The sequence below is a fragment of the Tamandua tetradactyla genome, chromosome 13, assembly GCF_023851605.1.
Source record: "Tamandua tetradactyla isolate mTamTet1 chromosome 13, mTamTet1.pri, whole genome shotgun sequence".
Classification (NCBI taxonomy): Eukaryota; Metazoa; Chordata; class Mammalia; order Pilosa; family Myrmecophagidae; genus Tamandua; species Tamandua tetradactyla.
The window spans coordinates 63,239,558-63,264,940 of NC_135339.1; the positions used below are offsets into that span (position 1 = coordinate 63,239,558).

At 38.0% G+C, this 25,383-nt stretch overlaps 2 protein-coding genes across 6 annotated transcripts in view; both read right to left on the reverse strand.

Annotated features, from left to right (window-relative positions):
• The window catches only part of FBXW4 (F-box and WD repeat domain containing 4), a 173,053-nt gene that overhangs the window by 26,309 nt on the left and 121,361 nt on the right, over positions 1 to 25,383 (reverse strand). The gene's annotated exons all lie outside the window — the stretch shown is intronic.
• On the reverse strand, positions 6,685 to 23,420 carry LOC143654187 (RNA-binding protein 34-like). Its single transcript, XM_077125805.1, is given in 4 exon segments — positions 6,685 to 10,548; position 12,461; positions 12,878 to 13,042; positions 13,044 to 23,420. Coding segments are annotated over 4 exon segments (1,299 nt in total). The 5' UTR covers positions 13,353 to 23,420; the 3' UTR covers positions 6,685 to 9,724.

The window sequence follows — 25,383 nt, forward strand, 5'->3', positions numbered from 1 at the left end:
TTCTTACATGGGAAGGTATAGGGCAGTCTCTGCTGGCCTTCTCTCCAGACCTCTGGGTTCCAACGACTTTTCCCAGGGTGATTCCTTTCTGCATCTCCAAAGGCCTGGGCTGAGCTGCGAGTGCTGAGATTAGGCATGCTGAGCTGCTTGGCTGTGCTACGTTGAGCTCTCTCATTTAAGCTTCCAGCCAATTAAATCAAACATCATTCATTGCAGCAAACACGCCTCCTAGCTGACTGCAGATGTAATCAGCGACAGATGAGCTTTACATGCCATTGGCTCATGTCCACAACAATAAAACTAGGCACCTTCACCTGGCCAAGTTGACACATGAACCTAACTACCACACCCAACTTCTGTCTCTCTCTCAGTTTGAGAGTCTAAAAGAAATTATTCTGACTCCATAAATTCCACTCTTTGGGGACAAGAAATCCCACACAAAAGCTAACCTTCTACAATTTCTCATGTTGTCCCAGGCCTTACCCAGATCCTCTTCTTATCTTACTGGTCCCCTTGCCCCAGCTCAAGCAAGCCTGGCATCACAGAGACCATCACCAGGTAGAAGCAGATCTAACAGTCCACACATAACAGAAAGACCCCAGGGAAATTGAGGGTTCTGGTGCTCAAGCTGAAGAATAGAAATTAAAAAGATTAGAAAAGAGGAGAGGAAATTAAGGAGGAAAATTAGTTGGTTGTAGGCAGGATGGAAGGAAGGTAGATTCTTGCTGCCTCTACCTTAGTTCAGACCTTCTTAATGACACTTTTAGTTTATTGAGCACTTATTATGTACCAAGTGCTGAACAAGTGTTTCAGAAGCATTAACCATTAATTCTCACAATCCTATGAAATAGGTACCACTTTCACTATTTCACAGATTAGAAAACTGAGGCACAGAGAGGTAATGTGACTTGCTCTAGCTCACAGAGGTAGCAACTAGTAGGACTTGAATAAACTCAGTATTTTTTTTATTTAAAAACATTTTAAAATTTTTATTGACAAATCCTCACACACATACACATTCCATACATGGTGTACAATCAGTGACTCAAAATATCATCACATAGTTGTGTATTTATCACCATGATCATTTCTAGAACATCTGATCATTTTTAGAACATCATTTTTAGAACTATTTCTATTCCATCACTCTGGAAAAAGAAATTTAAAAACTCATACATACCATACCCCTTACCCCTCCTTCTCATTGATCACCAGTATTTCCATCTACCCAATTTATTTTACCCCTTATCCCCCACTGTGGTAGTTAGATTTAGTTGTCAACTTGGCCAGGTGAAGGCACCTAGTTCTCTTGCTGTGGACATGAGCCAATGGTACGTGAACCTCATCTGTTGTTCATTACATCTGCAGTCAGCTAGGAGGCGTGCCTGCTGCAATGAATGATGTTTGATTTAATTGGCTGGTGCTTAAATGAGAGAACACAGCGCAGCACAGCCAAGCAGCTCAGCATACTTCATCTCAGCACTCGCAGCTCAGCCCAGGCCTTTGGAGATGCAGAAAGGAATCACCCCGGGGAAAGTTGTTGGAACCCAGAGGCCAGGAAAGAAGGCCAGCAGAGATCATCCTGTGCCTTCCCATGTAAGAAAGAACCTCAGTTGAAAGTTAGCTGCCTTTCCTCTGAAAAACTAATGAAATAAATCCCCTTTTATTAAAAGCCAATCTGTCTCTGGTGTGCTGCATTCCAGCAGCTAGCAAACTAGAACATCTGCTATTATTTATTTTTATCCACATATTTTTTTACTCATCTATCCATACCCTGGATAAAAAGAGCATCAGACACAAAGTTTTCACAATCATAGTCACATCATAAAAGTTATATCTTTATATAATTATCTTCAAGAATCAAGGCTAGGGCGGACCACGGTGGCTCAGCAGGCAGGAATGCTTGCCTGTGATGCCAGAGGACCCGAATTCGATTCCCGGTGCCTGCTCATGTAAAAGAAAAAAAGAAAAAAAATCAAGGCTATTGTAACACAGCTCAACAGTTTCAGGTACTTCCCTCCAGCCACTCCAATACACCATAAACTAAAAAGGAATATCTATATATTGCATAAGAATAACCTCCAGGATAACCTCTCAACTCTGTCTGAAATCTCTCAACCACTGAAACTTCATTTTGTCTCATTTCTCTTTCTCCTTTTGGTCAAGGAGGCTTTCTCAATCCTATGATGCCATGTCCTGGCTCATCCTGGGAGTTCTGTCCCATGTTGCCAAGGAGATTTAAATCCCTAGGAGTCATGTCCCATGTAGGAGGGAGGGTAGTGAGCTCACCTGCCGAGTTGGCTTAGAGGGAAAGGCCACATCTGAGAAACAAAGGTTCTCTAGCCTATCCTTTGCAGGAATAAATTTCATAGGGGTGAACTCCAAGATCGAGGGCTCAGCCTATTGATTTGGTTGTCCTCATTGCTTGCGAGAATATCAGAAATTCCCCAAAGGGGAAGTTGAATATTTCTTCCTTTCTCCCCCGTCCCCCAAGGGGATTTTGCAAATACCTCTTTATTCACCTGCCAAATTATTCTGGGATATATCAGGGCATCACCCTAACCTGAACAAACAAAATTTCACGCCCTATTCAAGATTCCACATACTTATGGTGTTCAACTGAACTGACCATGCAAGTTAAATTAGGTAATGCACTACCCAAAATATAAATTCTGAACCAAATAAACATATCTCTCTTTGGTCTCACACAGAAGTTGAAGTTTTAAAATATGGATGACATCATCCTTTACCCTGTATTCTACTCTACCTTAGTCCTATCTAGATCAGCTTCATGCATATCTCTACTCGAAGTCTGATCCCTTTTTCAACTTTTTAAACATGAACTCAATCAGTCTTGATTGCAGAACTCAAGATCTTATACCACCCCTTGCCCCATTAGCTCTCACCTGGGCTGCATTTCAAGCGTTAGTCTTGTTTGCATGCCTAGCACCTAGTATAATGCTTGACACATATTAAAAAATCAAATGCTTGTTGAATGAATGAACAGATGAACAAATGATTCCCGGTAGAAGAAAGAAGAGGCTGAGTGGCTCTGAGGTGTGGCAGTAGCAGTAGCCTACTCAGCAGCTGCTGCCCCGTGGCTGGCCTGGAGCTGCCCAGCTGGCATGGGCCCCAGCAGCCTCTGAGCCCAGGCTGACACACTTTGGCAAGGGAGGCCACCAGAGCTGTCACATCATTCACCAACATGCCCGTCAAAATGTATTCAGTTCTCTTCAACCTGCATTGGCATTTTAATTACTGTTGGGTAAACTAATTTGTACAAATGAAGGCCAGGCTGCCTAATAGAATATGCAAGCCCCCTGACCTCTGACAGGCACTGACACAAGATACAAAGGCTACTGAGGAAGGCTTTTTATCTGAGCCTTATTACTCTCTATTACTCCAATTAGTCAGGCTCCAGTGCTCCTAATTGGAGGAAAAATTGCAATTAAATCAATTTTTAATGGGCTGCAAGTGGGCTTCTGAACTGCCCTGCCTGTGAAACACTGATATTATAGCAGCAAAGGTCACAGTCCTCATCAGGACCTGGGGGTCTCCCGATTTCCCTTGATCTCCTCCCTAAATACTTCAAGGAAACTCCTTCCCCTCCATGGGCTTGGCCAGCAAGGGTGAGAAGGAGGGAGTCATTAGAACATGTCAGGTCTCATTGTTGATGCCGCCATCTGCTAACCTCCACCACTGACATCATTACAGCAGGGAAGTCCCGCAGCATGAATACAGTGCGAAGGTCATACAAACTCTCTCGGCAAGGGGAAGTGGGCAAGCCAGGAGCAGTGGCTGCAGTGACAGCAATGGGAGGGAGAAACGAGAAAAATGGGAATAGGAGGTTAACAAAGTCAGGAAGGGGAAAGACAGAGTCTGGGAGCAGGTAAAAGTGTGAGGCATTCAATTTCCAAGATTCAGCGAACAGGGCGCCCCAGGACACCAAAGGGGAAGAGAAATAGATGTGTTTCGGAAGGGAAAAAATGAGACAAAGAAATCTTGTTCTCTCTCCAGCAAACAGCCCATCTTGCAGATGGGGAAACATCCACCTGAATGCTGTACACAGAGCTAGAAGGCTGAGCATCACAGGCAAGTGAAGACGTCCAGAACTAAAGCTGAGGTGCCAGGGGTGGGAAGGTGAATACAACTTTGCTCACAAAACCAAAGGAAGACTTCCGGAGAAGATGGCGGCTTAGTAAGACGCGCGGGTCTTAGTTCCTCCTCCAGAAAAGCAACTAAAGAAACAGAAACAATACGAAACAGCTCCCGGAGTCACGACAGAGACCAAAAAGACAGCGTACCCCATTCTGGAACAGCTGAACGGGCAGGGAGAATCCGCTGCAGTGAGATACCCGAGGGGTGCGCGTTTTCCCGGCCGGGGCGGCTGGCGACTGGGGTCCCCTCCACACACGTGGCTCCCCGGTCTGACTGGGAACGTTGGATAGCGGGGCCCTCCCGTCACGCTTGGCGTTTCGGGCCAGTTGGGCAATTAGGACCGGCACTCTCCCAAGCCGCGGCGGCCAGCGACCCCCGCCTCCACGCGCGGTTTCCCGGGCCAACTGCCGTGCAGACAGACGAGCGCCACGAGCGCCACCTACTGGGCAGGAAAAGAAAAACAGAGCCCAGAGATTTCACAGAAAAAGCTTTCAACCAGCTGGGTCACACACCCAGGGAAATCTGATCAAATGCCCAGACACCAGCAGAAAATAATGGATGACGCTCGGAAAATTGAAGATATGGCCCAGTCAAAGGAACAAACCAATAGTTCAAATGAGATACAGGAGCTGAGACAACTAATGCTGAATATACGAACAGAAATGGAAAACCTCTTCAAAAACCAAATCAATAAATTGAGGGAGGACATGAAGAAGACATGGGCTGAACAAAAAGAAGAAATAGAAAATCTGAAAAAACAAATCACAGAACTTATGGGAGTGAAGGACAAAGAAGAAAAAATGGAAAAAACAATGGATACCTACAATGGTAGATTTAAAGAGACAGAAGCTACAATTAGTGAACTGGAGGATGGAACATCTGAATTCCAAAAAGAAACAGAAACTATAGGGAAAAGAATGGAAAAACTTGAGCAGGGGATCAGGGAACTGAATGACAATATGAAGCGCACAAATATACGTGTTGTGGGTGTCCCAGAAGGAGAAGAGAAGGGAAAAGGAGGAGAAAAACTAATGGAAGAAATTATCACTGAAAATTTCCCAACTCTTATGAAAGACCTAAATTTGCAGATCCAAGAAGTGCAGCGCACCCCAAAGAGAATAGACCCAAATAGGCGTTCTCCAAGACACTTACTAGTTAGAATGTCAGAGGTCAAAGAGAAAGAGAGGATCTTGAAAGCAGCAAGAGAAAAACAATCTGTCACACACAAGGGAAACCCAATAAGACTATGTGTAGATTTCTCAGCAGAAACCATGGAAGCTAGAAGACAGTGGGATGATATATTTAAATCACTAAAAGAGAAAAACTGCCAATCAAGACTCCTATATCCAGCAAAATTGTCCTTCAAAAATGAAGGAGAAATTAAAACATTTATAGACAAAAAGTCACTGAGAGAATTTGTGACCAAGAGACCAGCTCTGCAAGAAATACTAAAGGGAGCACTAGAGTCAGATACGAAAAGACAGAAGAGAGAGGTATGGAGTAAAGCATAGAAAGAAGGAAAATCAGATATGATATATATAATACAAAAGCCAAAATGGTAGAGGAAAATATTATCCAAACAGTAATAATACTAAAAGTTAATGGACTGAATTTCCCAATCAAAAGACATAGAATGGCAGAATGGATTACGACCCAGCAATACCACTGCTAGGTATCTACTCAAAGGACTTAAGGGCAAAGACACAGATGGACATTTACACACCAGTGTTTATAGCAGCATTATCTACAATTGCAAAGAGATGGAAACAGCCAAAATGTTCATCAACAGACGAGTGGCTAAACAAACTGTGGCGTATACCTACGATGGAATATTATGCAGCTTTAAGACAGACTAAACTTATGAAGCATGTAATAACATGGATGGACCTAGAGAACATTATGCTGAGTGAGTCTAGCCCAAAACTAAAGGACAAATACTGTAAGGTCCCACTGATGTGAACCGACATTCGAGAATCAGCTTGGAATATATCATTGGTAACAGAGACCAGCAGGAGTTAGAAACAGGGTAAGATAATGGGTAATTGGAGCTGAAGGGATACAGACTGTGCAACAGGACTAGATACAAAAACTCAAAAATGGACAGCACAATAATACCTAAGTGTAATGTAACTAGGTTGGAACACTGAACGAAGCTGCACCTGAAATATGGTTTTTGTTTGTTTGTTTGTGTGTTTGTATCTTTTGTTTTTGTTTTTTTTCTTTTTCCTTTATATATATATATATATTATTAGTATTATTATTTTAATTCTCTTCTCTATATTAACATTCTATATCTTTTTCTGCTGTTTTGCTAGTTCTTTTCCTAAATCGATGCAAATGTACTAAGAAATGATGATCATACATCTATGTGATGATACTAAGAATTACTGAGTGCATATGTAGAATGGAATGATTTCTAAATGTTGTGTTAATTTCTTTTCTTTTTTTTGATTAATAAAAAAAATTAAAAAAAAAAAAAAAAAAAAAAACCAAAGGAAGATGAAACTAAATGGCTATCAAAGCTTGAATGAATAAAGTTTGAGGCAATTTTTTTAAAGGTTCCATTTCACACAGCAACGGGCATACTGTTACCTCAAAGAGATGATGTAGACTGAAAATACAAATTCAAGGAAAGTTTAGCCAACTTCATGGCTAATGAACCACAAGGGAAAATAAGGGAAAGGAGGATATGCAATGCCTTTAAGGGGGGGCAAGACTAAAAATATGTTAAGTAAGTGATGGTCCATCTACCCAATGGAATATTACAGTTAGTTAAAATGATGTTCCCAAAATAATACAGGCAAGATGTTCATAATTTACTGTTATAAGGGGGGGGGAATAGGGCATAAACAGCATTATTACAGCTATTAAAAACAGCTTATGTACAGAAAAGGAAAGATTGGAAGGGAATATACTAAAATGCTAAAACTGATTGTGTTTGGGATGGAGAATGACTAGCAATTCTTTCTTCTTTTAAATGTTATATATCCTGGTAACCTATATTCTATATTTTATGTCCATGAGTTTATGTACTATAATTAATTCATATCAGTGAGATTAAAAAAAATTTGTCCTTTCATGTCTGACTTATTTCACTTAATATCATAATGTCCTTAAGGTTCATCCATGTTGTCTCACGCTTCAGGACTTTATACCTTCTTACTGCTGGTATATATACATCATATGTATATACCACATTTTTTTATCCATTCATCTTTTGACAGGTACTTGGGTTATTTCCATCATTTGGCAACTGTGAATAATGTCACTATGAATATCAGTATGCAAAGATCTGCTCGCATCCCTGCTTTCAGTTCTTCTGGGTATATACCTAGTAATGGGATTGCCAGATCATATGGCAGTTCTATACTTAGCTTCTTGAGGAACCGCCAAACTGTCTCCCACAGTGGCTGTACCATTTTACATTCCCACCAGCAATTAATGAATGTTCCTATTTCTCCACATCCTCTCCAACACTTGTAATTTTCTGTTGTTGTTTTTTTTTCAATAGTAGCCATTCTAATAGGTGTGAAATAATATTCATGGCTTTGATTTTCATTTTCCTAATAGCTAGTGAAGATGAGCATCTTTTCATGTGCTTTTTAGCCAATTGTATATCCTTTTTGGAGAAATGTCTATTCATGTTTTTTTTTTTGTCCATTTTTTAACTGGGTTGTCTTTTCATTGTTGAGTTGTAGGATTTCCTTATATATTCTGGATATTAAACCCTTTTCGGACATGTGGTTTCCAAAACTTTTCTCTCACTAAGTAGGTTGTCTTTTCATTTTCATGGCAAAGTCCTTTGATGCACAAAAGTTTTTAACTTTGAGGAGGTCTCATTTATATATTCATTCTTTTATTGCTTGTGCTGGTTGTAAAGTCTAAGAAACCACTGCCTACCACCAAGATCTTGAAGATGTTTCCTCACATTCTCTTCTAGGAGTTTTATAGTCCTGGTTCTTATATTTAGGTATTTGATCCATTTTGAATTAATTTTTCTATGTAGTATGAGATAGGGGTCCTCTTTCATTCTTTTGGATATGGATATCCAGCTCTCCCAGCACCATTTGTTGAAGAGATTATCATTCCCAGTTGAATTGACTTGGCAGCCTTGGCAAAAACCAGTTGATCAGAGATGTGAGGGTCTGTTTCTGTCCTCTCAATTCAATTCCATTGGTCAATATATCTATTCTTATGCGAAGCCATGCTGTTTTGACCACGGTGGCTTTGTAATATGCTTTAAAGCTGAGAACAGTAAGTCCTCCAACCTTGCTCTCTTTCAAGATGTTTTTGGCTATTCAGGGTCCCTTACCTTAATTTGATAATTGACCATTTCAGCAAAGTAGGCTGTTAAAATTTTGATTGGTCTTGCATTGAATCTGTAAATTAATTTGGTAGAATGTACATCTTAGTGACATTTAGCCTTTCAATCCATGAACATGGAATGTCCATTTATTTAGGCCTTCTTTGAATTATTTCAGCAATATTTTGTATTTTTGAATACAGGTCCTTTACATCCTTGGTTAAATTTATCTCTAAATATTCAATTCTTTTAGTTGTTTAGTTCTAAAACTAAAAGAACTGTTTAGTTCTTGTGAATGGAATTTTTTTCTAGATTTCCTCGATGGATTGCTCATTAGTAGTGTATAGAAACACTACTGACTTTTGTGTGTTGATCTTGTTTCCCACCACTTTTTGCTAAACTCATTCATTAGCCCTAGTAGTTTTATTGTAGATTTTTCAGGACTTTCTAAATATAGGATCATGTCTTCTGCAAACAATGGAAGTTTTATTTCTTCCTTTCTGATTTGGATGCCTTTTATTTCTTTTTCCTGCCTAACTGCTCTAGCTAGAACTCGGAGCACAATGTTGAATAACAGTGGTAATAGTGGGCATACTTATCCTGTTCCAGATCTCAGAAGGAAAGCTTTCAGTCCTTTTCCATTGAATACAACATTAGCTGGTGGGTTTTTCATATTTGCCCTTTATCATGTTGAGGAAGTTTCATCTATTTCTATTTTTCCAAAGATGGTGGATTTTGTCAAATGTCTTTTCTGCATCAATCAAGATGAACATGTGATTTTTCCCTTTTAATTTTTTTTTTTTTTAGATCAGCATTCCCAGTTTATTTAGATATTTTGTTCAGGTACAGTCAGTACTACTACTTAGTGTATTGTTTTAATTTTCTGTAAATTTACTTACTTTTCAGTCTCATTCTGAGTGGTAATATTCTGAAAATAACTGATCTGAAGTGCTAATTACATATTTCCAATGTACATTAAAGTAAGACGTAACAACTAAAATTCTAAATGTTCACCCTATGCCTGAAATGTATAACATTATTACTAACATGAACCCATACTAAACAATTTGCCCATATTTTAAACAAATGTGTCAGAGATACCATTATAATTTAAATAAACTCAGAACAGAGAAGTCTCCAAGGTTCACATACAGCATCTATAAAAATTCTGAAATGTAACACACAGGTCAACACACTTTTAATACTAGTATTCAGTGTTTGCTTTTTTTTTTTTAAAGGAAAAGAGAAAAGAAAAGTTTCATATTATTTCTGTTTCTTTGCTTTCTGAGTTTGTCCACTTCTCTTCTGTCCCTTCTTTTTCTTTTTAATGAGAACTGCTTTTTCTCCAATAAAGAAACTTTTAGAATGTCTTGCAGTTTTTGAAGCAAAATTTTTAAGTCCCTGCTTAGGTTTACCAATATTCCTCAAACCAGGATTTGAGTTTTGTTGTTTTAATTTTTCTTTATTAACTGAACGCATGACTCTGAGTTTTCTTCCCATTAGTTCAGAATTATTTAATTTCAGAGCAAGATGAACAGCATCTGTATTCTCAAATAGTACATAGCCAAAACCTTTGCCAACTCCAGTAACTTGGTCTCTCACAATTCTCACTGCTACAATATTCCCACAGTCCAAAAAATGTTGCTCAACAGCAGATTCTTCAATTTTGTAAGGGAGATTCCCCACAAATACTGATCTCTTGTCCCTAGATGAGGTCTCAGATGCGAGATCAAATCTAACACGAAATCCATCTGCAATCTGGGCTCCATTACTTTTCAATGCTTTTGTAGCAGCATCCTCATCCTTAAACACAACATAAGCATTAATATTTTTCTGATCAGGATGAATTTTACGTTTTATTGCTGCCAACTTTTTGGATAAAGTCCCCTCCGCTGGAATCACAGAGCGAAATCGTACAGATTCTATTTGTCCATACTCTTTAAAAAATGACTTCAGCTTCTTCTTATTACATGTGATGGGCAAATTCCCAACAAACACAGTTCTCTCATTCTTCAATCTTTCTTCCTCTTGGTTGATTTTTATTTTCTTTCTTTGATTTACTATTGTGTAATCTACATCATCAAGTACTTTTCTTTTTTTTTTGATTTTTTTTATTAATTAAAAAAATTAACAAAACATTTAGAAATCATTCCATTCTACATGTACAATCAGTAATTCTTAATATCATCACATAGTTGCATATTCATCATTTCTTAGTACATTTGCATCGATTTAGAAAAAGAAATAAAAAGACAACAGAATAAGAATTAAAACGATAATAGATAGAAAAAAAAACCTATACCTCACATGCAGCTTCATTCAATGTTTTAACATAATTGCATTACAATTAGGTAGTATTGTGCTGTCCATTTCTGAGTTTTTATATCCAGTCCTGTTGCACAGTCTGTATCCCTTCAGCTCCAATTACCCCTTCTCTTATTTTTTTTTTTTAATTAACGGAAAAAAAGAAATTAACCCAACATTTAGAAATCATACCATTCTACATATGCAATCAGTAATTCTTAACATCATCACATAGATGCATGATCATCGTTTCTTAGTACATTTGCATCGGTTTAGAAGAACTAGCAACACAACCGAAAAAGATATAGAACGTTAATATAGAGAAAAAAATAAAAGTAATAGTAGTAAAAACAAAACAAAACAAAACAAAAACCTATAGCTCAGATGCAGCTTCATTCAGTGTTTTAACATGATTACTTTACAATTAGGTATTATTGTGCTATCCATTTTTGAGTTTTTGTATCTAGTCCTGTTGCACAGTTTGTATCCCTTCAGCTCCAATTGCCCATTGTCTTACCCTGTTTCTACCTCCTGCTGGACTCTGTTACCAATGACATATTCCAAATTTATTCTCGAATGTCCGTTCATATCAGTGGGACCATACAGTATTTGTCCTTTAGTTTTTGGCTAGACTCACTCAGCATAATGTTCTCTAGGTCCATCCATGTTATTACATGCTTCATAAGTTTATCCTGTCTTAAAGCTGCATAGTATTCCATCGTATGTATATACCACAGTTTGTTTAGCCACTCTTCTGTTGATGGACATTTTGGCTGTTTCCATCTCTTTGCAATTGTAAATAACGCTGCTATAAACATTGGTGTGCAAATGTCCGTTTGTGTCTTTGCCCTTAAGTCCTTTGAGTAGATTCCCAGCAATGGTATTGCTGGGTGGTATAGCAATTCTATATTCAACTTTTTGAAGAACCGCCAAACTGCCTTCCACAGTGGTTGCACCATTTGACATTCCCACCAACAGTGGATAAGTGTGCCTCTTTCTCCGCATCCTCTCCAGCACTTGTCATTTTCTGTTTTGTTGATAATGGCCATTCTGGTGGGTGTGAGATGATATCTCATTGTGGTTTTGATTTGCATTTCTCTAATGGCCAGGGACATTGAGCATCTCTTCATGTGCCTTTTGGCCATTTGTATTTCCTCTTCTGATAGGTGTCTGTTCAAGTCTTTTTCCCATTTTGTAATTGGGTTGGCTGTCTTTTTGTTGTTGAGTTGAACAATCTCTTTATAAATTCTGGATACTAGACCTTTATCTGATATGTCATTTCCAAATATTGTCTCCCATTGTGTAGGCTGTCTTTCTACTTTCTTGATGAAGTTCTTTGATGCACAAAAGTGTTTAATTTTGAGGAGCTCCCATTTATTTATTTCCTTCTTCAGTGTTCTTGCTTTAGGTTTAAGGTCCATAAAACCGCCTCCAGTTGTAAGATTCATAAGATATCTCCCAACATTTTCCTCTAACTGTTTTATGGTCTTAGACCTAATGTTTAGATCTTTGATCCATTTTGAGTTAACTTTTGTATAGGGTGTGAGACATGGGTCTTCTTTCATTCTTTTGCATATGGATATCCAGTTCTCTAGGCACCATTTATTGAAGAGACTGTTCTGTCCCAGGTGAGTTGGCTTGACTGCCTTATCAAAGATCAAATGTCCATAGATGAGAGGGTCTATATTTGAGCACTCTATTCGATTCCATTGGTCGATATATCTATCTTTATGCCAATACCATGCTGTTTTGACCACTGTGGCTTCATAATATGCCTTAAAGTCAGGCAGCACGAGACCTCCAGCTTCGTTTTTTTTCCTCAAGATGTTTTTAGCAATTTGGGGCACCCTGCCCTTCCAGATAAATTTGCTTATTGGTTTTTCTAATTCTGAAAAATAAGTTGTTGGGATTTTGATTGGTATTGCATTGAATCTGTAAATCAATTTAGGTAGGATTGACATCTTAATTATATTTAGTCTTCCAATCCATGAACACGGTATGCCCTTCCATCTATTTAGGTCTTCTGTGATTTCTTTTAACAGTTTTTTGTAGTTTTCTTTATATAGGTTTTTTGTCTCTTTAGTTAAATTTATTCCTAGGTATATCAAGTACTTTTCTATCTGCTATTATAATACCATCACCAGATTGAGAACTTTTCTTTTTCTGCCCTTGCTTCTGGTGAATTTCTTCTTCTAAATCAGCACATGCTAGAGCACTTTCCCTGTTTTCCAACTTTTTGTCTGCATCAGAAACTTTCTTCTTCGCTTTCTTTTTTTTTTGCAGGTTCGTGCAAAAGTGGTCTTTGAATTTGGGATGTACTTTCTTCCTCCTCGTTTCGTTTCCTTCTTTGTATATTTTCTTTAGGCACAGGCACGTACACGGGCTGAACCTGAGACTCGAAAGAGGTGAAAAGGGACGCCAGCCGATCTGTACTGCCTCTGGAAGGGCGCTTGCTGTGGAATAAGCTATCAGCGACTTGTCCAACGAGGTAGTCTGCAGTTCCACACCGGAGAATACCATCGTCCGGGTTCTCTCCCCGGACAGCATTTTTCGTTTTCTTCCATTTGTTCTTCACTTCCAAGGCCATTCTTTTTCCAAGGTCTCCCAGAGAACTTCCCTTTTAATTTAATGTACTGTATCACTTTAACTGATTTTCTTGTGTTGAATCACCCTTGCATAAAACGCATTTAATCATGGTATATAATTCTTTTAATGTGCTGTTGTATTCAATTTTGTTAAGGATTTTTACATCTAAATACATTAGAGAGATTGGCCTGTAATTTTCTTTTCTTGCAAATTTTCTTTATCTGGTTTTAGTATTAGGGTGATATTGGCTTCATAGAAGAATTAGGTAGTGTTCCCTCCTCTTCAATTTTTTGGAAGAGTTTGAACAGGATTGTTCTTAATTCTTGGAATGATCAGCAGAATTTACCTGTGACGTCATCTGGGCCTGGGCTTTTCTCTGTTTGGAGGGGTTTGATGACTGATTCAATCTCTTGTAATTTGTCTGTTGAAGTCTACTATTTCTTCTAGAGTCAGTATACACTCTTAGTGTGTTTCTTGGAATTTGTCCATTTCATCTAAGTTGTCTAATTTTTTTTTCTTTTTTTTTTGGGTGGGGGGGCATGGGCAGGCTCCAGGAATCAAACACGGCTCTCTGGTATGGCAGGCGTAAGTTATCTAATTTTTTGGCAAACTACTGTTTATAGTTTTTTTTTATGATCCTTTTTATTTCTGTGCAGTCAATAGCAATGTCCCTCTTCTCATTTCTTATTTTATTTATTTACATATTCTTTTTTTCTTTCAGTCTAGCTAAAGTCTTGTCAATTTTACTGATCTTCTCAAGGAACCATCTTTGGTTTGTTAATTCTCAATTTCATTTATTTCTGCTCTAATCTTTGTTATTTTTTTCTTTATGCTATCCTTGGGATTAGTTTGTTATTCTTATTCTAGTTCGTCTAGGTGTGCAGTTAGGTCTTTGATTTTTTAGCTCTTTCTTCTTTTTTAATGTAGGTGTTTTGGGCTACACATTTCCCTCTCAGCACTGACCCCGCAGCATCTGATAAGTTTTGATATGTTGTGTTTCTATTTTAATTCATCTTGAGATATTTACTGATTTCTCTTGCAATTTTTCTTTGACCCACTAACTGTGTAAGAGTGTGTTTTTTAATTTCAATATATTTGTGAATTTTCCAGTTTTCCACCTATTCTTGATTTCCAGTTTCATTCCATAATGGTCAGAGAAAGTGCTTTGTATAATTTCAATCTTTTTTAATTTATTGAGACTTGCTTTGTGAGTCAACATGTGGTCTATTCTAAAGAAAGATCCATGAGCACTTGAGAAGAATGCATACCCTGCTGTTTTGGGGTACAATGTTCTTATATGTCTGTTAGGTCTAGTTCATTCATCATATTATTCAGGTTCTCTGTTTCCTTATCGATTCTCTGTTTAGATGTTCTACCTGTTGATAAGAGTGGTGTACTGAAGTCTCCAACTATTATTGTAAATTGTCTTATTTGTCTCTTACGTTTTGCCAGTGTCTGCCTCATGTATTTCGGGGCACCCTGTTTAAAAGCATAAATAGTTTTGATTCCTATTTTTCCTTGGTGGATTGCCCCTTTATTAATATATAGTGTCCTCCTTTGTCTAAGAGCTTTGCATTTAAAGTCTACTTTGTCTGATATTAGTATAGCTATCCCAGCTCTTTCTTGATTTCTGCTTGCATGGAATATCCTTTTCCAATGTTTCACTTTCAACCTATTTGTGTCTTTGGGTCTAAGGTGAGTCTCTTGTAAGCAGCATATAGATGATTCATGCTTTTCTATCCATTCTGCCAATTTGTGTCTTTTGACTGGGGAGTTTAATCTATTAACATTCAATGTTATTACTGTAAAGGCAGTACTTAGTTCAGCCATTTTATCCTTTGTTTTTTTGTCATATCTTTTTTTTTGGTCTCTCTTTTTATTCCTTTAGTTACCCTTACTCATAATTTTCACTTCTTCACACTACTCCAAGCATATCTCTCCTGTCTTTTCCTTTCAATCTGCAGAACCCCCTTAAGTATTTCTTGTAGGTTAGGTCTCTTGTTGATGAACATTCTCAATTTCTGTTTATCTGTGAATATTCAAAACTTTCCCTCACTTTTAAAGTTCAGTTTTGCCGGATAGAGAATTTTTGGCTGGTAGTTTTCTCTTTCAGTACTTTAAATATATCATACCACTGCCTTCTCGCCTCCATGGTTTCTGATGAGAAATCGGCACTTAGATTTACTATAGATGCCTTGTATGTAACGAATCACTTTTCTTTTTGCGTTCAGAGACCTCTATCTTTGGCATCTGACATTCTGACTGGTATGTGTCTCAGTATAGGTCTTTTAGTATTTATTCTGTTTGGAGTGCATTATGCTTCTTGGACTTCTATATTTATGTCTTTCGGAAGAGTTGAGAAAATTTTAGATGATTATTTCCTCACATTCTATTTCTTTTCCCCTCTCTTGTCCTTCTGGGACACCGATGACACATATAATTGTCATGCTGTTATCACTTTGCTGAGACCCTGCTCAAATTTTTCCATTCTTTTCCCTACTTAGTCTTTTTTTTTAATTGAAAAATCGTCACACACATACAGTCCATACGTGGTGTACAATCGGTGGCACTCAAGATCATCACATAGTTATGTATCCATGATAATTTTTAGAACATCTGCATCACTCCGGAAAAAGAAATAAAAAGAAAAAACTCATACTTCCCATACTCCTTACCCCTCCCTCTGACTGATCACTAATATTTCAATCTACCCAGTTTATTCTACCCCTCATCCCCCATACATATTTACTTTTTATCCATATTTTTTTACTCTTCATACCCTGGATGAAAGGAGCATCAGACACAAGGTTTTCACAATTACAGTTACATAGTAAAATTTATATCATTATACAATCCTCTTCAAGAATCAAGGCTTTTGGAACACAGCACAACAGTTTCAGGTACTTTCTGCCAGCCACTGCAATACACCATAAACTAAAAAAGGGATAGCTATATAATGTGTTAAGAATAACCTCCAGGACTTGTTAAAATGTACTTGGAAATTCATTGCTTTTCTGTATGTACATTATTTTTCCACAATAAAAAAAAGGTGTGTTTTTTTTTTTAAAAAGAATAAGCCCCAGGATAACCTCTTGACTCTGAAATTTCTCAGTCACCGAAACTTTATTTTGTCTCATTTCTTCTCTTTCGCCTTAGTCAAGAAGACTTTCTCAATCCCATGATGCCAGGTCCTGGCTCATCCCAGGAGTTCTGTCCCTCATGGTCAGGGAGATTTACACCCCTGGGAGTCTTGTCCCACATGGGAAGAAGGGTAGTGAGTTCACTTGCTGAGTTGGCTTTGAAAGAGAGGCCATATCTGAGTGACAAGAGGTTTTCTGGGGGTGACTATTAGGCCTAATTTTCAGTGGGCTTAGCCTATCCTTTGCAGGAATAAGTTTCACAGGAGCAAACCCCAAGATCGAAGGCTTTGGCCTATTAGATTTGGTTGTCCACATTGCTTGCAAGAATATCAGAAGTTCTCCAAATAGGGAAGTTCAATATTTTCTCCTTTCTCCCTAGTTCCCCAAGGGGACTTTGCATACTCCGAGTACTTCTTTATTCACTGCCCACATTACTCTGGGATATATTGGGGTATTACAACTAACCTATACAAACCAACAAGATCTCACACCCTATTCAAGATTCCATGTACTTATGATGCCCAACTAAACTGACCATACAAGTTAAATTAGGTGATGTACCAACCCAAATACAAATTTTGCACCAAATAAACATCTCTCCCTTTGGTCTCACAAAGAAGTTGAAGTTTTAAAATATGAACAATATCATCCTTTACCCTGTATTCTGATCTACCCTAGTTCTATCCAGATCATCTTCATTCATATCTCTAGTTAAAGTCTGATCCCTTTTTCAATTTTTTAAACTCTCTATGGGGTAGTGCTGACTTTCATAGCTTAAGAGCTCTAAACTCTGAGTCCCAGGTTTCACATGAATACCCAAAGTTTCTGGGAACGATCAGGTTATGTACAAACAGCTCAGTATCTCAGAATTTAGAAATAACAGTTACAACTCCTGAATAGATGTAACTGCTATAAGAGCTTACAATCTAGGGCACTTTACAATGGACCCCAACCTGATAACACATGCTCTTGACTTCAGTTAACCAAGTTTTGTATATTACAGTTAGTCCATATGAGTGAAGCATGATAATATGTGTCTTTTTGTTTCTGACATTTCATTCAACCTACAGTCCTTATTAAGGTTCATTCACCTAGTTGCATGCCTCACAACTTCATTCCTTCTTGCAGCTGCTTAGTGTCCATTGTATATATACACCACAGTTACCCCTTCCATTCCTCAATCGTTGTACTCTTAGGCCACCTCCATCTATTGTGAATCATGAATACTGCTGCCCAAAACATCAGTGTGCAAATGTCCACTCATGTTCCTACACTCGGTTCCTCCAGGTATATACTGAGCAATGGGGTTGTAGGATCATATGGAAACCACACCCCTGGCCTCTTGTACAGCCACCACATTCCAAGGGGCCACACCTCTCAGCTTCCCTACCGACAGTGAATAGCCTACCTGTTCTTTTGTCTGTAAGATTTTGGATATCCTATCCCCTAGTTCACTGATCCTTTCTTCTCCCTTCTCAAATCTGCTCTCATATGTCTCCATTGTATTTTTTTATCTTTTGTATTGCATCTTTCATTCCCATAAGTTCTTTATACTCACTGTGCTGGTTTGAAACTGTCATGTTCCCTAGAAAAGCCATGTTCTTTAAACCTCATTCAATATTGCTGGATGGGGTCTTTTTTATTATTTCCATGGAGATGTGACCCATCCAATTGTGGGTGGTAACTTCTGATTAGATGGTTTCCATGGAGATGTGTCCCTACCCATTCAAGGTGGGGTTGCTTATTGGAGCCCTTTAAGAGGGAACCATTTTGGAAATCGCTTTAGTGCTGACAGAGCCCACAGATCCAGAGATCTTTGGAGATGCAGAAAGAAAACACCCCCAGGAAACCTTATGAAATGAGAAGAGAAAGCTAACAGATATCACCATATGCCTTTCCAGCTGAAAGAGCTGTTCTGGACCCATTAGTCTTTCTTGAATCAAGGTATCTTTTCCTGGATGCCTTAGTTTGGACATTTTTACAGCCTTAGAACTGTAAACTTGCAACTTAATAAATTCCCCTTTTTAAAGGCCATTCTGTTTCTGTATATTGCATTCTGCCAGCTTTTACAAATTAAATACTCACCTAATATCTTCCCAAAATCCTTTATCCCTTTAGCCATATTTTCCTTCATTTCCCTGAATTAATTTAGGATATTTGTTTAAACATCTTTGATTAGTTGTTCCAAATTCTGTGTCTTCTCTGAAAGTCTAATTTGTTCTCTTGACTGGGCCCTATCTTCCTGCTTCGTGATATGGTTTGCAATTTTTTGCTTATGTCTTAGATATCTGATCATCTTGATGTGTTTTACTCTGAAAGTTGGTTTGTCTCTCTTGCCCAGGGTTTTATTGTTGATTGGCTTTGTGTTAATGTTCTTCTTTGACTCTTGGTTTAACTTATTCTAGAGCTTTAGAATCAGATTTTATTTTTCTTTTTAAGCATTTCTTCATTTGATTTTTGCCTTTTATATGCAATTTTTAGGATTGTACTTTTGGTGCAATTGTTTCACCTACAGGAGAAAATTTCCTTTCCTCTGTTCCTTCTCTGGGAATCTTGTTCTGTTCTGTTTGTTTCTGTTTGACATTTATAGTCTTTTACTCTCCTTTCAATGTCTCTAGCTATTTTTGCCTGGAGGGCAGTTTCTGGGGGAAGGGTCACTCCAGCAAGGACTTTCCCAAGTTGGTGTTTCCCAGCCAAAACAGGGTCAGGGACCTATGAAGGGGCTGCAGATGCTCCAAAGTACCCTGGGGAGGGGATAGGGAAGGATACCAAAAGCCTCTTTGATGGATCCCAAGGCTGTGCTTTCCTGGCCTGCCCAGTAAATGCAGCCCATCAGCATTTATCTCTAAATCTGTACCACATCTGCCTCTGCCCAAGTTAAAACAATGGCTGCTGCCACCTTTGTCCAGAGTCAGTTGAAATAGTAGCTCAGAGCCAGGAACCAGTGATCCAAATTTGCTGATTAAAAATTGTGATCAGTGATTGACTGTGCTCACCCCTGCTCTTGTAGAAAGGACTTTTATGTCTCTTTCCACCAACAGTGAGCTAGCTATGAACTGGATCCTAAGACTACCTGCCATGAGAGTGGGGGATGGGCACTGGCAGGCCACCATGCAGAGAAAGCAATTCACTGTTCTTTACTGCAGTTTATCAACCTCTTCCTCCTGCTCTTCCCTGGATGCTGTAAAGTGTTTCTGGTCTCTGGTGCCCCAGAACAGTTGTTTCAAACAGTTCCTGCCTACTTATAGCTGTTTTAGTGGAAAGCCTGAGTCCTGGAGCTCCCTACTCTGTCATCTTCCCTGAAGCCTCTTTATGTTACTTTTATATATTTATATATTTTTATTCTTTAAAACATCTTATTGTGAAATATAACATGTATACAAAAAAGCAATAAATTGCAAAGTACATTGTAACAAGTGACTGTAGAACAGATTTCAGAGTTTGCTATAGGTTACAGTTCCTCAATTTTCCTTCTAGGTGCTCAAAGACACTGGAGACTAAAAGAAATATCAATCTGACTCCGCAGTCATACTCTATTGTTAAATCCTATCTCTGTTATAACTTCTCATCCTTTTATTGTGAAAAATAGCATATATACAAAAAAAGCACTAAATTTCAAAGCACATGACAACAATTAGTTGGAGAACAGATTTCAGAGTTTGGTATGGGTTACAATTTCACAATTTGAGGTTTTTACTTCTAGCTGGCTCTAAGATACAGAAGACTAAAAGAAATAGCAACGTCAAACTCATTTGTTAAACCCTACCTTCTCTGTATAACTCCGCCATCACCTTTGACCTTTCTATCACTCTTGAAGGGTATTTGGGCTGTGTCCATTCTAAATTTTTCATGTTGGAAGAGGCTGTCAATAATATGGGATGGGGGATGGAACTAGTTGATCTTCTAGAGAGGCTGGCACCTCTGCATTTCAGGATTTACCTGGGCCAGGGACCCATCTGGAGGTTGTAGGTTTCTTGAAAGTTACCCTAGTGCATGAAACCTTTGTAGAATCTTATATATTGCCCTAGGTGTTCTTTAGGATTGGCAGGAATGATTTGATATGATATAAGTTATGATAGGTAGCAATGTTTAACTGAAGCTTGCTTAAGAGTGACCACCAGAGTAGCCTCTCGACTTTATTTGAACTCTCTCAGCCACTGATAACTTATTTGTTACACTTCTTTTCCCACTTTTGGTCAGGGTGGCATTGATGATCCCACAGTGCCAACGCCCCTAGACGCATCCCTAGAAGTCATCTCTCATGTTGCCAGGGAAACTTTCACCCCAGGATGTCATGTTTCATGTAGGGAGGAGGGCAATGATTTCACTTGCAGAGTTGGGCTTAGAGAGAGAGAGAGAGAGGCCTCCTTGTGCTACTTTTTTTTTTTTTAACATTTGTTCCCCCTATTATTTATTTTTTTCCATATGTTCTACTCGTCTGTTGACAAGGTAGATAAAAGGAGCATCAGACACAAGGTTTTCACAATCACACAGTCACATTGTGAAAGCTATATCATTTTTCAATCATCATCAAGAAACATGGCTATTGGAACACAGTTCTACATTTTCAGGCAGTTCCCTCCAGCCTCTCCATTACATCTTGAATAACAAGGTGATATCTACTTAGTGTGTAAGAATAACTTCTAGGATAACCTCTTGACTCTGTTTGGAATCTCTCAGCCATTGACACTTTGTCTTATTTCACTCTTCCCTCTTTTGGTCGAAAAGGTTTTCTCAATCCCTTGATGCTGAGTCTCAGCTCATTCTAGGATTTCTGTCCCATGTTGCCAGGAAGGTCCACAGCCCTGGGAGTCATGTCCCATGTAGACAGGGGGAGGGTGGTGAAATCGCTTGTTGTGTTGGCTGGAGAGAGAGGCCACAGCTGAGCAACAAAAGAGGTTCTCTTGGGGGTGACTCTTAGGCCTAAATTTTAAGTAGGCTTGAGCTATCCTTTGTGGGGTTGTTTCATATGAACAAATCCCAAGACTGGGGGCTCAGCCTATAGCTTTGGTTGTCCACACTGCTTGTGAGAATATCAAGAATTCAACTTGGGGAAGTTGAATTTTCCCCCGTTCTCACCATTCCCCAAAGAGGACTTTGCAAATACTTTTCCACTCACTGATCGAATCACTGTGGGATTCATCGGGGCATCACTCTGGACAAACCAACAAAATCTCATGTCTTACCCAAGGTTCCAGGTACTTATGGTGTTCAACCAAGCTATCTACATAAGTTATATTAGGAAATGCACTAGTCAAAATATAAATTTTGTACCAAATAAACATTTTTTGCTTTAGTCTCACACATAAGTTGAAATTTTAAAATATTACCATCTATTTTCAGCACCCCGCAGTAATGACATTCCTTCGTTCTTCCTCATGCAAAAACATTTTAAAAATTTGTACATTTACTCACTATCATTATACACTCCAGGCATTCCTGGATTATACCATCTCAATCTTTATCGTCTATCTTTCTTTCTGATTTTCCTTGTGCTACTTTTTAAAGGAAAAAACATTTTATAGGAGGACATACAACACAGCCAGACAGAAATCATCCTGTCCACTAATTTCTGGGATGTAGGCAATTAAGCCACACCTACATGGTCAAGAGCAAGCAGCCCTGTTATCGAGCTGCCTCAATTGGAGCTGGTGTCAGTTATAGTGGCCCTGAAGCACCCTAGACTCACCTTGGGCTGTAGCTAAGAGACTGAGTAATGGACCAAGGTCAGTCCAGGAAGTCTAAGATAAGTCTCTTTCTCCAATAAGTCTCTTTTTTTAACTAGACACTGGTCAGCAACAAGAAGGATCAACTCTCCCAGTCTCTCTCTCACACATATTCACTAGGACCTCCTCAGCCCGTGTCATCAGGACAGGATGGTGGAAGTAGCCACCTTAAAGATCAAGCTCTGGAAAGAGTGCCAGTGGCTGGGGCTCCCATTGCTCACCTCACTCTCCACTTCTCCAACAAACAAGGACCAAGAAAGCAGGGTTCTTCTGTCTGTTAGAGAAATGCAGCCCAACAGCTGGGAAATGCCACTACAGAAACACAAAAGAGTTATTTCCCATTTTAACCAATGGTAAAGGTTTTGCCTGACCAAGAATATAAGAACCTGGGCCAGGCTAGACTATGGGAGGCTTGAGGTAGAGGCTGCTCTTCCCAAATGCATCCACCCCACTCAAGAATCAGAGACTCAGAAACTTGAACAATGGGGGACAGAATTAATAGACAGAGAAAACAACTAAGGAAATCAAAACTAAAAACTCACAGTACAGTAGACTGATACTTTCCTTCAATCTATTGAAATTAACTAGATGTTCTAGGGGCTTCAGGGAGCAGAGGTTCTAAACTGTATTTTCCATCTATATGGCCCCTAAATACCAGTAACTGCTTCATATGCTCCTGAAAGGAAGAAATGGCAATAAGTTCTAATAATAAAGGAAAAGCTGCCTGGGTCAAACTTACTGAGATTTGATAATACAATGCTCACATAAATATGCACTCAATAAGAGGCAATGGAAAAAAAGAGATAAATATGGTCAATATTTGCAGACAATACAATCATTTGCCTAGAAAATCCAAAAGACTCCATTAAAAACTATTACAACTAAAAACAAATAAAATACACCTTTTACAACTAACACCAGGGCTGGATGAAGTGACTGATATGTTGCAAACCAGGCTGGAAAGGAGTACAGGCTTAGGAGCCCAACTCCCGACCATGCCACCTGATAACCATGTAATCTTGGATGAATTATTTAATTTCTCTAAAGCCCAGTTTCTTCATCTATAAGATATAAATAAGAACAGTACCCAGACAAAGCCTTGTAAAAATTATATGAGATAAAATACTTAGAATAATGACAGCAAACACCACAGATGTTAGCTGTCATTACACACCAACAATAAACAATCTAAAAGGTAATGAAAAATTCTATTCACAAAAACAGTAAAAAAAAAAAAAAAAATAACTATAAAATATCCAAGAATAAATCTAACCAAATTTTAAAAAAACTATAAAACTCTACTAAAGGACAAAGAACTGCTGAATAAGTGGAGAAATAAATCATGGTCCTGGATGGGAAAGTTCAACATTATAAAACTCAGTTCTCCCTTAATTAATCTGTAAATTTAATACAGGCCAATCTAAACATGATTTTTTACTTAATCATTGATTCTAAAATTCACCTGAAAGAAGAAATGCACAAGAATAACCAGGAAATATTTAGGAAATATTTAGGGAACAGTGAGAAAGAAGTTGTTCCTACAGATATGAAAACTTACTATAAAGCTATAGTATGATGTTCATCCTCCAACAGACAAACAGATCAATCGATAAGAATAAAGAATCCAAAATCACACTCATGTATTCGTAGGGAATTAGTAGATGCCAAGAATGACCTTTAAGGTAGTGGATAAAGAATGAACTAATCAATAAATGTTGTAGAGACCACTGGATATGCATTTGGGAAAAAAATAAAACTAGCACTCTACTTCATAGCAGAAATATAAAAACAAAGTAAAAAAGAGAAATATTTTTTAAAGTACATGAAAAATCATGAAAGTTTTACAAGTAGGAAAACAGTGTATAACCTCAGAGTAGGAAAGCCATTTTTTTTTTTTTTTTTTTTTAGGAAAGCCATTCTTAAGACAGACACAAAATTCTGAAGCCATAAAGGTAAAGACTGACCAACTAAATTTCAAACAACAAACACTTCTACACAACAGAAGATATAAAGTTAAAAATGACAGACTGAAAGGAATTGCCACATATTTAAAATAGTCAAAAATTTAATACTCAGCACACATAAAGAAATCTTGCAATCACAGGGAAAAAAGTAAATAAATGAGCAAAACATTTGAATCATAGAAAAATGTATACATGGCACCCCAAAACATGAAATAACGTTAAACCTCTCCAGCAATCAAAGAATTGTAAGTAAGAAAAATAATTACAAATATTTTATAGCATTTACTATATGTCAGGTGCTGTTTTAAGTACTTTATATAGATTAGTTCATTTAACTTTCAAAACATTCCTACGTCTTTGATAACATTAAGGAATTACTGTTAAGTTATTCCCTAGGTGTGATAATGGATTGCTATTATAGTTTTTAAAGAATCACTGTCTTTTAGATTGTTGAAATATTTATGCATAAAACTATATGACCTCTGCCATTAGCCTCAAACGAATGTGGGAAGGGAAAGAGGGGGCAGGGTGGCATCAATGAAACAAGATCAGCCAAGAGTTGATAATTACTCTGTCTACTTTTGTATATTTTTGAAATTTTCCATAATAAAAAGGTTTTCTCCAAGTCACTACAAGGTATAACTACCAGTATTACCTCCCATTTACATATGAAGAAACTGAGGATCAGAGGTTAAGTAACTCACCAAGGACACACAGCTAGTATAGGAGACAGGGGACTCATGATCTGACCTCAAGTAGTTGGGCTCCCGAGTCCAGTTCTTAATCACTATTCTATACTCACTTTCCAAAATTAGATATAACTTTTTACCCATCAGAATGGGCAAAAATCTAAAAACTGACATTACCAGGTACTAAAAAGTATGTATAAGAGGAAATAGGTACTTGTATACCCTCTTTGTAGATTTATAGTCTGATATAGTCTAATTAGAGGGCAATCTGGTAGAACTTAAAAACTTTAATGCACTTACTCCTCAATTCAGCAAATCCTTTCTAAGTATTTTTTCCAGAAAGATATTTGCCCACATGCACAAATAGGCAAATACACTGATGTTTCCTGAAGCACTGTTTATAATAGCAAAACACTGGAAACAAACTAAGGGTCTATCAATAGAAGAATGGTTAAATAAACCACAGTGCATCCATAGTACTCTGAACTAGAATGCAGCAGTTAGAAAAAATGC